The sequence below is a fragment of the Pseudoliparis swirei genome, chromosome 11 (genome assembly GCF_029220125.1).
Source record: "Pseudoliparis swirei isolate HS2019 ecotype Mariana Trench chromosome 11, NWPU_hadal_v1, whole genome shotgun sequence".
Taxonomy (NCBI): Eukaryota; Metazoa; Chordata; class Actinopteri; order Perciformes; family Liparidae; genus Pseudoliparis; species Pseudoliparis swirei.
This window is the reverse complement of record NC_079398.1, coordinates 19,882,918-19,897,208: the sequence shown is the minus strand read 5'-3', so window position 1 is coordinate 19,897,208 and position 14,291 is coordinate 19,882,918. Positions and strand designations below refer to the sequence as shown.

The following is a 14,291-nucleotide window of genomic DNA, read 5'->3' as shown; positions in this document are numbered from 1 at the left end:
ATCATATCAAGTCATGCAACGAGGCATTTCATTTAAGAATGTCTTCCACCAGTCAGAAACTGAACACGTGTCTTCCCTTATGACACCATTACGCTGCTTTCATCCATTTCTCACATGAAATAATACAATCATTTATATCAATAGAAAATAAAATGTCCCAATGAAACAAGAATGTTTTTCTTTTTCTCAAGCGTATATTTTGCTTTACTGCGGACCGTTTCTTAAACTAACATATTACAGGTCTTCAGATTAATTAATATACTAAACAGTTTAAATTCCTGTCCAGTAAAGTGTGAACAGCCATAAAGCCTGAAACCAGCATGATAGTAAAACCATTAGAGTTCAAATGTGAACTGTAATGGATTTCGGTTTTGTGTCTTTCAAAGACTTAAAATCCATCTAAGAATTGAGAGTTGGGCGTAAACTTTTGTAATGACAAACGTCTCCAACTTCTCTCAAAAAGTGGATATTTTGCAGATTGATTTAAGTTTATTTCAGACGTAAAATGTTCTGCTTGGTAGAATCAAGACCTCCTCATCCAAACTAGAGTATGTAAAAAAGGAATATTAGCCAATTTTATATTATATTTTTGTAACTTGTTCAAAATAATTTAAAAAGCAAGCGGTCGAAGAAAAGAAAAAAAATCTAAGTTGTCATTGTAAATCGAATGTGCAGACGGATGATGACCGTGTTGCTCAGCTCTCCTGCCCGGTGCTGTACAGGTAGGACACGCTCCCGGCCTGGATCTGGAACGTCTGCCCCTGGATGTGGTGGCTGGAGATCAGCTCGCTGGTCTGGCCGTGTGGCCCCCGGCTCACCGGCCCCTGAGTCACGGCCAGGTGCTGGACGGGCCCGTGCACCACCTGCAGCTGCTGGACGGGCCTCGGGGGGCCGTGGTGGGCCTGCAGGTGCTCCATCGCCTCCTTGCTCAGGGTGATGACGTGCATGTGCTCCGGCTGCTGCTGGGTCACGTGACCCTCCAGCATACCGAGAGCCTGCATCGGGGGGCTCCGGTCCGCCGCGGCGCCCCGAGCGACCAGCGCCGCATTCTGGTGCGCCGACTGGGCCAGGAGGGCGAGTCTGGAGTGGGCGGAGTCCGTGGCGACGATGCCGATCTCCTGGTTCTGAACCGGCACAAAGTCCATGTCGTCCACGTCGCCCGTCACCACCAGCTGGATCTCCTGCCCGCCGCCGGAGGGCAGCTGGTACGGCTGCAGGACGCCGCGCGCCTCCTCCTCCTCCGAGGCGTCGCCCGCCCTTTCCTTGTTGTGCGATTTGGTGTGCGTCTTCAGGTTGTCGAGGCGCGTGAACGAGAGGCTGCAGAAGGAGCAGGTGAAGGGCTTCCTCCCCGAGTGAGAGGCGACGTGTCGGCGCCGGGCGCTCGGGTCCGAGAAGGATTTGTTGCAGACGGAGCAGTCGTACGGTTTCTCCCCTCTGGAAGGAACAACAGATATTGTTTACAACATTAAAGCTATATTAAAAATACATGTATTGTCCTTCAAGACTTTGAACACAACATTCTGACTGAGAAGGATCTGAATACTTTCTTCCTCTTCGGTTCTTAATTCCCACGACAAGAAACCCGTCTCGACCCTTTGGGGTCCAGATATTTTCTTCTCACCTGTGAATCCGGATGTGAGTCTGCAGGGTGCTCTTGGCCGTGAAACACTTCCCACAGATCTCACAGGTGAAAGGCTTCTCACCTGTAGGGATACCAGTGATGTCATCAAGTGCCGTCAGAGAACGGCGTAGTTTCTACAGCTGCTCGGACTTTACCTGTGTGAGTTCTCAGGTGCTTCTTCAGCTGAGCCGTGTCCATGAACTTGTGACGACACTGAGCACATTCTGGCAGAGACTTGCCTTTCATTAGAAAAAGAAAAACAAGAAAACATGAAGCAGGGTTCATACACATGTTGACCAATGGGATTCCAGGACTTTAAACCAAATTTCCATGACCAAATATTTTTTTTTTATCTCGGTGTATACATGAAAAAGTGAGAAAATATCGCATACGGGAGCTTAAATAACACAAATGAATGAGACAATAGTTTGATTAATACATTAATTAAGAATAAACATTTATGTCTTTTTAGTTAAGGTGCGTTCACTTGCCGGCTTATATTTAGAGCGTCAACATTTTAAAAGCATATTCATTATTTAAAACTCAGCGTAAATGCACATATGAATATAACATGACTGTTACAAAACTTTGGAGATTTTTTTTTCTGTAGGCCTGGAAATATCCATTTAACAATTCCAGGACTTTTCCAGGTTTTCCATAACCGTACGAACCCCGTTATGCTTTTAGAGGGGCTTTCGGTAACGAACGCGCCGGAGCGATTCTCACCCGTATGAACTCGGTAGTGGCTTTTAAGTTGCCTCTTCTGAGTGAAGGTCTTCCCACATTTGTCACAGCTGAAGGATTTCCCCCCTGAGGACGCAGGCAAAGAGGAATGAGCAGCAGAGTCATCAATATTCATTTGACTTCTGAAAATGCTGATGAAAAAGATGACGAAATATATTTCATTAAACACACAAACGCACTTTAATGTTCTAGTTTTAAAACAGGTTTCCTGTGGACTTTAAACGGCGCATTGGGGTGAAACCCAAAGAATATGAAGTGCGGGCCGGGCACCTTGGTGGAGGTCCATGTGCTCCTGCAGGGCGTGTTTGGTGGACAGCGCTTTGCTGCAGACGCTGCAGACGAACGGCTTCTCCCCCGTGTGCATGCGCTGGTGGACCAGCAGCGTGTGCTTCTGGGTAAAAGCCTTCGCACACACCTGGCACCGGAAAGGCTTCTCACCTGGGAGACCGGGAGGAAACAGTGACGGGGTGGGGGGTGTGTGTGTGTGGCTCTCTGTGGCTCTGTGTGTGTGTGGCTCACTGTGTGTGTGTGTGTGGCTCTTTGTGTGTGTGTGTGTGGCTCTCTGTGTGTGTGTGGCTCACTGTGGCTCTGTGTGTGTGGCTCTGTGTGTGTGTGGCTCTCTGTGTGTGTGTGGCTCTGTGTGCCTCTGTGTGTGTGTGTGTGTGGCTCTGTGTGTGTGTGTGTGGCTCTTTGTGTGTGTGTGTGTGTGTGTGTGTGTGTGTGTGTGTGTGTGTGTGTGGCTCTGTGTGTGTGTGTGTGGCTCTGTGTGTGTGTGTGTGGCTCTTTGTGTGTGTGTGTGTGTGTGTATGGCTCTGTGTGTGTGTGTGTGTGTGGCTCTCTGTGTGTGTGGCTCTGTGTGTGTGTGTGTGGCTCTCTGTGTGTGTGTGTGGCTCTCTGTGTGTGTGTGGCTCTCTGTGTGTGTGTGTGTGGCTCTGTGTGTGTGTGTGTGGCTCTCTGTGTGTGTGTGTGTGGCTCTTTGTGGCTCTTTGTGTGTGTGTGTGTGTGTGTGTGTTTGTGTGGCTCTCTGTCGCTCTTTGTGTGTGTGTGTGGCTCTTTGTGTGTGTGTGTGTGGCTCTGTGTGTGTGTGTGTGGCTGTCTATGTGTGTGTGTGTGTGGTTCTGTGTGTGTGTCTCTCTGTGTGTGTGTGTGTGTGGCTCTTTGTGTGTGTGTGTGTGGCTGTCTATGTGTGTGTGTGTGGCTGTCTATGTGTGGTTCTTTGTGTGTGTGTGTGTGGCTCTCTATGTGTGTGTGTGTGTGGCTCTGTGTGTGTGTGTGTGTGTGTGTGTGTGGCTCTCTATGCGTGTGTGGCTCTGTGTGCCTCTGTGTGTGTGTGTGTGGCTCTCTATGCGTTTGTGTGTGTGTGTGTGGCTCTGTGTGTGTGTGTGTGTGTGTGTGTGTGTGTGCAGGTAGTCTCACACACGGAGGAGCAACACTGAGGTGAATCTGACCGCTGTGGTCATGAAACCATCGTCGCTGGGTGAGCACGAATATTACAATGTACAGAACCGTTTTTCTTCGGTCTTGTGTGTTAAATGGAAATTCAGGATATTTAGTAATTTGGGACGAAATAAGTAGTAGTATGAAAATTAGACCACGTTTTTAAAAAAAATATTTAAAAAACCAATGCGCTGCGATTCAAACCAGCTGTAAAAATATCCAACATGTAGGGTTTACCTTTAAGGAGACTAAATCAGTTAACTCGCTGTCAATATATATTATTTGATAGAAGAGATGATGCCCCGAGGAACTTTAAAAGTAATTAAAGTATTATTTAATAGCATTTGGGATCAATCTAATAGATCAAGTAGATCTAAATAACCCGTTTTTATGGCACACTACAGACTTTTCTTCATGACATACGACATTAATGTGATATTTGTATATCACATTATGACTGTACTTTCTTTTTCTTTTAACATCATTATGATTGGCTACACAAAATGTTTCGGAGGATCATCGTGCCATAACTCATACATTACCTGTGTGAGTCCTCTGGTGGATCTTTAGAAACAGGTGGTTTTTGAACACTTTGCCACAGTCCTCGCACCGGGGCTCGGTGTCGGGGTACTTCCTCTTCCTGCCCCTCTTCCCGGGCTCCTCCCCCCCCAACGTGTCGATGCCCACCTTGTAGCTCTTGTATTTCACCGGCGGCCTGACTTTGCGTTTGCTCTTCCGGCTCTGGTTGCTCCCCGAGGTGCAATTTGCATCGTTTTTAGCCGGCGACTCTGAAACTCCTCCATCTCCATCATCATCTCCATCATCATCATCGCGGTCCACGCGTCCAGCCAGCCTCTCCTCCGAGCTCTCGCAGGTCGCGCTTCCCCCCTCCAACGCCGTCGCGGCCACGTTTTTCTTCGGCCGTCCTCGTTTGCACTTCGACGGATGCGGCTCCGCCTCCCCGCGTCTGGAGGGCGAGAGCGTGGCGAGCACCCGGACGAGGTCGTTGACCTCCATGAGGCGAGCCGTGGCCAGGAGCTGCTCCGTGGCGCTCTCCTCCACGGACACCTGGGCGCTGTAGATGAAATCCAGCACCGCCGCAAACATCTGGGCCGCCATGCCGTCCAGCCGGTAGGTCGACGGGCCGATCCGATCTTCTGCCGTGAACATGAGGGAGAAGTAGTCGCTGCTCGCCGCCAGCAGGGCTTTGTGCGCCTTGTAGTGCACGTCTTCCACCACGAGAGTGATGTCGCACAGCAGCTCCCGTTTCCGAAGCGCGTCAAATTTGCTCAGGATGCTCTGCTTGTGCGCCTCTGAGTGGAGGGCCATGGGCGATGAGGTCATCTTCTCTGTCGAACGCGTCCGTTCCTGCGGCCAATGAGAGGACTCGATTAAAACAGGGGGGCAGAGAGAGGGAGAGAAAAAGGAGACATTCACTCTTTTTGTGCATTTGGAGTTCCAACTTTTACTGCCTAATCAATTTCAATTCAATTCAATTCAGTTTATTTGTATAGCCCAATTTCACAAATTACAAATTTGTCTCGGAGTGCTTTACAATCTGTACACATAGACATCCCTGTCCCAAAACCTCACATCGGACCAGGAAAAACTCCCAAATAACCCTTCAGGGGGAAAAAAAGGGAAGAAACCTTCAGGAGAGCAACAGAGGAGGATCCCTCTCCAGGATGGACAGAAGAATAGATGTAATGTGTACAGAAGGACAGATTTAAAGTTAAAATACATTCAATGAACTGTCTTTTTTTATCTACGGCTGGAACTAATTATTAAGGCTGTAGTTTAGTGATGCAATTATTACTCGATTAATTGGTCGGTTGATAAACAACACATCTTTTAATTAATCGATATGAAAGATGATCTGCTTTCGTAGCAACGTGAAGTGAATATATTCGTTATATTTGCGGATGTGAAGAGCCTAAAAGACAAACAATTTAATGCAAGTGAGAAAATCTCCCATTTCCAAAAACTGGGAATTATTTGACAAACAAATGATATTCACGGTTCAATCCAACAGAGTTCTTCCTTAATTTATTTGCTTTGTCTGTTATGAATGTGTGAGTCTTCTTGTTGCATGTCTTATCAGACAGTGTCTAAGACTATAATCACGATTCTCACTATTAATTGTTTGTGCACCCATGATTAGGAAAGTGTAAATATTGTACACACATATGTAATCTTATGTTTTTAGGTTTATTTTTTGACTATCTGCCTCTTGGGACTACAGATGAAAAATAGCCTCTTGGCTGATAACTCTGGCACATTTAGAGAAATGGGTATATTAATGTGCACTGTCCTTTATCAAATAAACCAAAGAAAAATAAATAAATAAATTACCACAATTGTCAATGGATCATTTAAAGCTTGCAAACATAAAACAACAACAAACGCAGGTGACTATACTATTCGCAACTTAGTGCACGGTAGTCTACAAGTATTGTGCACTTAACGCCACCACGCTCATACAAAGTTAACTCGGGTTTGGTCGCAAAACTACAGCCTTAATCTGCAGGAACAACGCGAGTGTTAGCACGCAAGCTAACATGCTAACGTCTCTCAAACACATACACACACAATGCAGCCGCCGCACGTTAGAAACACGCTGAAGCTGGCGGAAATAACAACGTCCGCGCATGAAATAGCGCGTTACGGCGAGGACGTTTCTGTGTGGAACAAACTCGGCGCACAACACGCGACGTAACTCAACACGGTAGTGAGCTTTTAGGACCTTACCTTCCACTTCGGCCGGAGAGGGGGAATGCGAATGAGTTATCGCGAGAGTTGCGATTTCCAACGAGATTCGAGATTCACCCACCCTGCATTTACGACCATGGATCAAAAACATACACACGGACCGCCAGTTTGTTTTCGAACGAGCCATAAAACAAACAACAAAACAATAGTTTATTTTAGGATCTGGAAACACCTTCAAAGACGGAAGAAACTAAACAGGTTCTGAGAATTGTGCATCTTGAGATCGTGATCACCATTCAAGGTAACGACGCACAACATGAGTTCTCTTCCCTTCAGTATCAGACATATAACTTATGTACGCCGCAGCATTCACACACAATTATATTAAAAAAGGTGCAAATACAATACAATAAATACACAATCAGATGATCAGTATTGCTCGTGAAGCGTGGGAGGAATTATAGTCTTGGTGCGGTTGCATGTGTCAGATCTGACACATGCAACCGCATTCATATTATATAATATATATAATATAATACATGTATTGTCCATGTTATTACACCTTATGTCCCACTGGTGCATATTATGTCCCATGACTTGGGTGTAAGGTGGTGTAAGGTGGTGCTGGGATGATAAACTAAAATAGTTTGTTAAAGTTGGAAAGAGAACATTGCGTGGGGGCTGTGTGACGCATGCGCAGGGACCGTCTACAAAGCGCAATGCCGAAAAGACTGCGCACCTCTTCAATGGCTCCATTGTCATGTATTGTAACCAAAATCACTTCATACATCAATGTGCTCCTCTTAGTTGTACTGCAACAGCTATTAGAGAAAAATTTGCTTTTTATTCATTAATTTTAATTTCTATTTGAAAAGAATATTCAATAACTCCACTGCTATAACATTGTGTGTGATGAAGACGACTTTCTACATTAATGGGCTTATAAAAATACCAAAAGGAGCCCATTGATGAATAAAGTGATGTTGGTGACACGATAGCACAAAGAAGCTACGATTATTATTACTTTAGAAGTCTTATCGGCATTGCTCTTAGTTGACGGTCCCTAGCACACCAAACTGATAAAGTATTTCCATTTTTCATTCCACTTTAAAATTGGAGCATATGTAATGAGGGAAATATACTTTTCACTCCACTATATTTAGTCGAAAGCTAAAGATATTCCTGCAAATTAAGATATTACACATTATGAATGATCCATATATATATATTTATATTTAGGATTAGTATTTAGTTTTTAGTATTTTGTTTTGTGTTTTATATTTATTTTCATTGATGCTCTGATGTGCACTGCTGCTGTGATTTTTGAAATTTCCCCACTGTGGGACGAATAAAGGAATATGATATATAGAAAATATGATGCATTAGTAAATATCGATTTAAAGAAGAAAAAAAGTTCCAACACAATCTATAATATTAACATTGTTTGTTTATGCATCAGTAAGATAAATTTGATAGTATATAATAAAACAATGGCCAGTGTGCTGTAACTTTTTTTAACTTCTCATTTAAAATGTTGGATTTTTAAAATGCTAATGGACTCTTTTGACATTGCTGTATGGCTGCTGCTTCTATATGCATGGTATCCGATATGGATCTGAAAATCGTCAGTGAGGAGAAAGAGATATAGAATTAAAATCAGCCAATGCCGTCTTTATGTTTGTGGATAATTGTTGAAAAGAAACAACAAAATGACACAATATAACAAAGAAAAGTCAAACGGCACAAGTTTATAAGCTGCAGGAACAATCTGCAGCGGTTTACAATGTGGGTTATGCAACAGTGCGTTATTAAATGAGTTAAGGCCTCGTGTCGGTGAGGCGGAGCAGTCGGTTAAAGTTAAACCTCGTCGGTGGGGATTAACTTAGTCAATCCAAAGGTCGTCTTGCAGCATCGTCTACCTTTGACACGCAGGCCTGAGCAGGATGCAGCGGGTCGCGGTGGTGGGAGCGGGCGTCGTCGGCTTCTCCACCGCCGTCTGCATCGCCGAGGCTCTGCCCTCCTGCTCCGTCACCCTGCTGGCTGAGAAGTTCAGTCCTCACACCACCAGTGATGGAGCTGCTGGCATCCTGTTTGCTGGAGAGTTTCCAGGTTGTCACGCCAACCTTGTAACAACAACGTTCCTCACACAGTGGACGACATTTACCAGGATCATTATAGTTTATACATATACTTTACACTGCTGTGCTTGTTGTAAACGAGGGATTTGATGCTACTTCTCTCTCAGATATTCCCATGGAAACACAAAGACGCTGGTTCAAGTCCAGCTTTGATCACCTGTTGGATATTGCGCAATCCCAACACTCCCCGGAAGCCGGAGTGATTCTGAGCTCCGGGTAACAATTGTTATACAGGTCTATATACAAAAAATAATGTTAAAGTTAAAATACATAGTTTTGCATCTGTTTTTGTTGTTTTGATTATTTTCCAGCTTCCACATTTTCAAGGACGCGCCCGCCGTTAAGAAACCCTTCTGGTCGGACCTCGTGATTGGCTTTCGGCTCATGACGGACAGCGAACTGAAAAGGTTTCCGGATCACAAGTTCGGACAGGCGTTCACCACCATCAAATGTGAATGTTCCAGCTACCTGCCGTGGCTCCAGAAGAGGTTTGCCTTCCATCTTAAACTTGCGCGGTCAGGTCAAAAAGGTGTTGGGTCATTATTACTTTCCCTAAAAGTTTTAAATTCAAGGTCATTGCAGTTCAATTTACATGTCGATTCCACATGTGAATAGTTAAGGACGCTTTTTATATAACGACATGGTTTCATGTGTTGTAAAGGTTTATAACAGCTGGAGGTCAAGTGGAACAGAGGAAGGTCAACAGTCTGCAGGAATTGAGCGACAGCTATGACGTCATCGTCAACTGCTCCGGCCTGGGCTCCAAGCTGCTGGTGGGTGACGACCAGATGCACCCCGTCAGAGGTCAGGTCCTCAAGGTGGAGGCCCCCTGGCTGAAGCATTTCATCAAGGATGCAGATGGAAAGACCTACATCTACCCCGGCATACACTGGGTCACCGTCGGCGGCACGAGGCAGGAGGGGGACTGGCGACTGCAAGTGGACGACGGCGAGACGAAGGGCATCCTGGAGCGCTGCGGCGGGCTGGAGCCGTCCATCGGCAAAGCTAAAGTCCTGGGCGGGTGGGTCGGTCTGAGGCCGAGCAGGAAGAATCCGAGGGTGGAGCGGGAGGTGACGCAGCTGCGGGGCCGCCGGGTTCCCGTGGTCCACAACTACGGCCACGGAGCCTTTGGAGTCACCCTGGCCTGGGGAACCGCCCTGGACGCCCTGGGGCTGGTGAGGCAGAGCCTCCATGAGACGAGCCCACAGGCGAGACTGTGAAGCAGGAACTCTGCTTTCACGCTTCACTTTAAATAAGACTAACTAATCAGCACTTAAATATTGAGAATTTGCAGTACGCTTTATATAGTGTGAAAATACATTTTGCTGAACAATTGATACTTTGAGAGAAAAATATAACATTGTAAATTAAAAAGAATATATACAATTGCCTTAAAAGATCTACTGTGCTGCAATTAACTGAAATACAACATTTATTGAGGTGAAAGTCGTTTTTTATTTTTACAAATAATATATAAAATAAATCTTTATGACAAATGAGTGAAGAGGGAACGACTGATGAGAACTGCTGATAGTTTACTGCATCAACTGTCTGGTGATATTTAGTATTTTCCATCTTTGTTAAAAAAAGTTTTAAACTGCGAGTTAAAACAATGTTGAATTAGAGTAAATCGACAGTAAAATGAATTTAAAAAATAAAATAAAAGCATTGTTTGATGAACCATGAATGGCTCCTCATCCTGTTTGAGTAACTGCTGGACTCCACTTTGTTGTGTATAAAGTCTCTTTTATTTTACCTTTAGAACGAGCGCTTCTTATCTCGAGGCGGACAAACCAAACCCTTTAGAGGGAGTCTTTTGTATTTCTAAATTACCCTGAAGGCCACCGTAGCTTCTCGAAACTGGCAAAATGAGGGGTGAGTGGAGGGGTGCAATTACACCACTTCACAGCTAGAGGGCACTGAATCCCACACACTGCTTCTTTAAAACATTCTGAAACAACAACATGGCTTTAAGATGGTCACCAGCTGCAACTGACATCTGTAAAGTAGCGGTTCACGTGCTCTTTGAGGCCAACACGCTGTCAGAAAGCGTCACTGTGGACCTGGAGCCGCTGCTCTCCTCCGTCCCGACGCCGGTGGTCAGATCCCGGTCGTCCGGCTCGATGCGTGTCCTCTCCCGCGCTCTGTGGAGGACCGGCACAGAGACGCTCCGCCTCAGCAGATCTGGCGCCGGGTTCCTTCTCAGCTCCACGCAGCTCAGACTCCTCGCTGTGGCTCCACCGGGAAGACGAGGTCCTGCCGGGCTTCGGAGACGTAAGCCGATCTCCGGGGGTCTTAGTGGGGAGAAGCTACAGAGCGGGTGTCCTGGGTTACTGTGGAGCGAAGTCTTACTAGAGCTCAGGATCCGGGGGGGAGGAGGGGAGGACGGGAGGGGGCTCGACTCAAACCCGGAGGAGGACCTGCTGGTGGATGAAGACGTCTTTTTGTCCCTTCCTGAAATAAACAAGTGGAGTGTGTGCCGGTCATGCAGGTGCCGGTCAGGCGTGACATGTATTTTGAGCTTAAAAGAGGAAGAAAAAAAACTTAGCAGAGGGCAAAAGAGTGAGTTCTGGGGAAAAAGGACAAACGAAATCGAAATGTGCGCCGCAAATGAAGGACGAGTGAAAGAAAAGAAGCGAGCAGTCAAGTCTGGTTAAGCACGGAGCAATTTATTCCTCACTCTCAACCGGCCGCGACGGGAGCTCACTTCAGAAAACGCTGAGACTTCAGACCTGCCGCTGTCAGGAGAGCTGGAACGAGTTTACCTTCGACTTCAAAGCGCGTGAAACCAATTTGAAGGTCGCTTTAAGTCGGCATTTCAGTGCATTTACAATTATACAAAAATGCCATATTTTAACAAGTAGAATTATGCTATTTCGTAAATACTTTGAATTCTTCTGCATCATGCAGTTTTCAGGCACATGATAAAATATTGCGCAACGTTATATTTCACTTGGGCTAAAAAAAATATACACATAAACGGCAAAAATATCTTGAGAGCACTGTACACGGGTGGCCGATCAGTTCTCAAACCACATGACCTTTGGACATTCACAAGAAGCACAACTCTTCCCCATGGAGACAATTTTCAAAGACAGAAGCCAAACCAAATAACCACAATAGGAAGGATATAGCTATGAATAAAGCAAGCATTCACAGTAAATATGTACTGCGATTACTGAGAAGGTTTTTTTTTTGTGCACTACGTAAATCTTCTCACGCGTCAGTTCAACAGTCACTATTTTCAGCAAATGCTAAATTCACCACAACCAACTCACCACTCAACTGAGGGTCGACCCACAAGCTGCTCCAAGGGTGTGAAAAAAATGTCGAGAGGTCACTGCTCGGTTCAGCGTGTCGGTGAACCTTCTTGTACCATGACGACAAGAGAAGCTCGCGTGATCCTCTTTTTAATAACGTATCGAGAACGTGATGCTTGTAAAGAAAGGCGAGCTGTGTCGGTTCTCAAAAGGCCTTAACAGACCAAAAAGGTGACGAGTCAATAATGCAGGAACAGAAGAGAGTATGACTTGAAGAAGAAGATGCTTGGATACAAAAACAAGAGCACCAGAAGTAAATGTGACGACAGCAGAGGCGTTCCAGGAGAGCGTGGAAGCTGAATTTGGCGGCGTTGAATGCTCGAGCAACGGGGACCGAAGAACGCAGAGTCTCGATCGCGGTGAGGCAGCAGAGGGCGGCGCAGCAGCTGGACAGTTCACGGGCGGCTCAGGCTCTCGTTACCGTTCTCCAGGTTCTCGCTGCTCTCGTAGCAGCCGGAGTCCCGCGGGGAGTCCCCCGCCAGTCCACGCCGGTCCAGGAGCAGCTTCTCCTGGGAGCCTTCGGACTGACCGCCTCGCTCCGGGTCGCTGCTGCCTGCAGTGCACAACATCCCCAACAGGGGGCAGACGGTCACACCTTATGATCTCAGTCAACAGACAACTGCTGGGGAACTAACTTTTTTTTTTTTTTTAAGATTCTGGACTGTAAACAGACTTTATTCAAAATAGTGAGAACAAAATATATAAATATATGTATATATATATAAATATATAAAAATATATATATTTATATATTTTTACTCTTCTATTATACTTCTATAATGATAATATATAATATTAATATATAATAATAATAATTAAATAATGTAATACTTCTATAATCTATTATTTTAATCTTCTTTTCTCCATGTTTGATAGTGTGCATATATGTTAATGTTTTGAGTCTTATGTCGTGCTCAGGTGAGATATATAACACCCGGCTGGTTACCCACCATCGTCCTCCTGCAGCAGCTCCACGGCGGTGAGCAGCACCGCTCTGTGCTGGGCGTCCCTGATGTTCAGCTCGTCCAGGTCCTCCTCCTCCAACAACTTGAACGTGTCCAGATCCTCGTAGCCGTTGAAAAGGAACGTGGGAAGATGCTCCTGTGGAGAGGGGAGGGTAGATTATGTGCCAACGGGTAAATACTAAATACAAATATACGGTGTTCATTCGACCATGCAATATTTCATGCCAATACGTATTTTTACTTGATGAGAAAAGAAGCATGTTTCATGTTTCCAAACCTTGTAACTCCTCTTCAATGATTAATTGCAAATGTTATTAAAACTTAACTATTTTTAAGTGAGTGGTTTAAAAACTATGGGACACACTTTTGTGCTGAGAGTTTGTGAGAAGATCAATACCAGCACGACTGCACGGTCAACAGAGTCAGCTGATGATAGTCAGTGGATTTCCAATCTTCATGCTACTGTAAGCTGAGCCAACATCACCTGGTTTTAGGTTGATATATATAGCAGAGACATGAGCGTGGTATCAATCTTCTTAGCAAAAAAATGTATATTTCATTAAACACAGCTAGAACCAATTTATTTAATGTCTGACGATATCTGTGTATTAAAAACATCACAGTAGGATTATTACTTTGAGGTCGATGCGATCGAGGAGCTCCTCCACCGAGGTGGGTTTGGGATGCCGGGCCTTCCTCCTCCTGCGCGTCTTTTTGGGCTTCGCCTCCTCTTCATTCAGGACGTCCACATAAATGAACTTGAAGGTGCCGACTTTGCCGCCGAGCATTCCCATCCACGTGCCCATCGGAGGCTTACTGATGACGTCGATGACGTCGCCGCTCTGCAAGAGAAGACCGGCGGAGCTCGAGTTTCTTTTTTTTAAAAAGACACGTCGGCGCCGCGTGACGCGCCGCCCACCCGGCTGAACGTTGGCGCGGCCGTTACCTTAAGCTTGAGCGAGTCCGTGTCGTAGGGGCTGGGGGTGAAGTCGGCGTGGACGAGAGCGCGCCCACAGAAGGGTCCGCGGTACGGCGGCTCGTCCTCCTCGCCGTCCTCAGACTTCACGCTCTCTCTGTTGCTGTTGGAGGAGTCGGTGGTACCGACAGTCTGACCGCCTGCACAAACCACAGAAAAGACAAATCAACCACATCAGAATCAGTTTTATTGGCCAAGTAAGTTTGCACAAACAAGGAATTTGACTTGGTAAAGTGTCTCTCAGTGCTTACACAAAATATACATTTCAACACAATACAGAACAAACAAAACTAAGAGTGCAAAGGTCAAAGAAGTTTTAGAAAGTGACTTAAAGTATATACAAGAGGAATGGCTATATACAGTAGCTGTGAAACAGTAGCG

General features: G+C 45.6%; 3 protein-coding genes across 6 annotated transcripts in view; 1 reads left to right on the top strand and 2 right to left on the bottom strand.

The window, feature by feature from the left end:
* Positions 1 to 26: 26 nt before the first annotated feature.
* On the bottom strand, positions 27 to 6,566 carry zbtb24 (zinc finger and BTB domain containing 24). 2 transcript variants are annotated; one of them, XM_056425697.1, is made up of 7 exons: positions 6,551 to 6,566; positions 4,345 to 5,170; positions 2,636 to 2,803; positions 2,348 to 2,431; positions 1,777 to 1,860; positions 1,622 to 1,703; positions 27 to 1,434 (listed from the first exon to the last, which is right to left on the bottom strand). In XM_056425697.1, exons 2-7 carry the CDS (start codon positions 5,144 to 5,146, stop codon positions 696 to 698), a joined length of 1,959 nt encoding a protein of 652 aa, XP_056281672.1. In that variant the 5' UTR covers positions 5,147 to 5,170; positions 6,551 to 6,566; the 3' UTR covers positions 27 to 695. The 2 variants fall into 2 exon arrangements, with proteins under 2 accessions (XP_056281672.1, XP_056281673.1); XM_056425698.1 differs by lacking the exon at positions 6,551 to 6,566 and adding an exon at positions 6,155 to 6,170.
* Positions 6,567 to 6,660: 94 nt separating this feature from the next.
* Positions 6,661 to 10,336, top strand: ddo (D-aspartate oxidase). 2 transcript variants are annotated; one of them, XM_056425736.1, is made up of 5 exons: positions 6,661 to 6,812; positions 8,444 to 8,620; positions 8,757 to 8,865; positions 8,961 to 9,137; positions 9,311 to 10,336. In XM_056425736.1, the coding sequence occupies exons 2-5, from the start codon at positions 8,455 to 8,457 to the stop codon at positions 9,867 to 9,869; spliced, it is 1,011 nt and encodes a 336-aa protein (XP_056281711.1). In that variant the 5' UTR covers positions 6,661 to 6,812; positions 8,444 to 8,454; the 3' UTR covers positions 9,870 to 10,336. The 2 variants fall into 2 exon arrangements, with proteins under 2 accessions (XP_056281711.1, XP_056281712.1); XM_056425737.1 differs by lacking the exon at positions 8,444 to 8,620.
* Positions 10,337 to 10,467: 131 nt separating this feature from the next.
* Positions 10,468 to 14,291, bottom strand: part of sash1b (SAM and SH3 domain containing 1b) — a 47,969-nt gene continuing 44,145 nt past the window's right edge. For both annotated transcript variants that reach the window (XM_056425692.1, XM_056425693.1), the window contains exons 14-18: positions 13,881 to 14,050; positions 13,570 to 13,776; positions 12,920 to 13,070; positions 12,391 to 12,522; positions 10,468 to 11,103 (exon numbers count right to left, since the gene is read on the bottom strand). In XM_056425692.1, the coding sequence (XP_056281667.1) occupies positions 10,664 to 11,103; positions 12,391 to 12,522; positions 12,920 to 13,070; positions 13,570 to 13,776; positions 13,881 to 14,050 (1,100 nt within the window). In that variant the 3' untranslated portion in view covers positions 10,468 to 10,663. The remainder of the gene's footprint in view (positions 11,104 to 12,390; positions 12,523 to 12,919; positions 13,071 to 13,569; positions 13,777 to 13,880; positions 14,051 to 14,291) is intronic.

What these genes read in the sequence shown, in the direction of transcription:
- zbtb24 (XM_056425697.1), bottom strand. Translation starts at nt 5,146, where the DNA reads ATGACCTCATCGCCCATGGCCCTCCACTCAGAGGCGCACAAGCAGAGC. An exon ending in CCACCAGAGGACTCACACAG is followed by an intron (nt 2,804 to 4,344) that starts GTAATGTATGAG and finishes CCGGTCTCCCAG; the next exon opens with GTGAGAAGCCTTTCCGGTGC. An exon ending in ACTCACATCCGGATTCACAG is followed by an intron (nt 1,435 to 1,621) that starts GTGAGAAGAAAA and finishes TGTTCCTTCCAG; the next exon opens with AGGGGAGAAACCGTACGACT.
- ddo (XM_056425736.1), top strand. Translation starts at nt 8,455, where the DNA reads ATGCAGCGGGTCGCGGTGGTGGGAGCGGGCGTCGTCGGCTTCTCCACC. An exon ending in GGAGTGATTCTGAGCTCCGG is followed by an intron (nt 8,866 to 8,960) that starts GTAACAATTGTT and finishes ATTATTTTCCAG; the next exon opens with CTTCCACATTTTCAAGGACG. An exon ending in CTGCCGTGGCTCCAGAAGAG is followed by an intron (nt 9,138 to 9,310) that starts GTTTGCCTTCCA and finishes TGTGTTGTAAAG; the next exon opens with GTTTATAACAGCTGGAGGTC.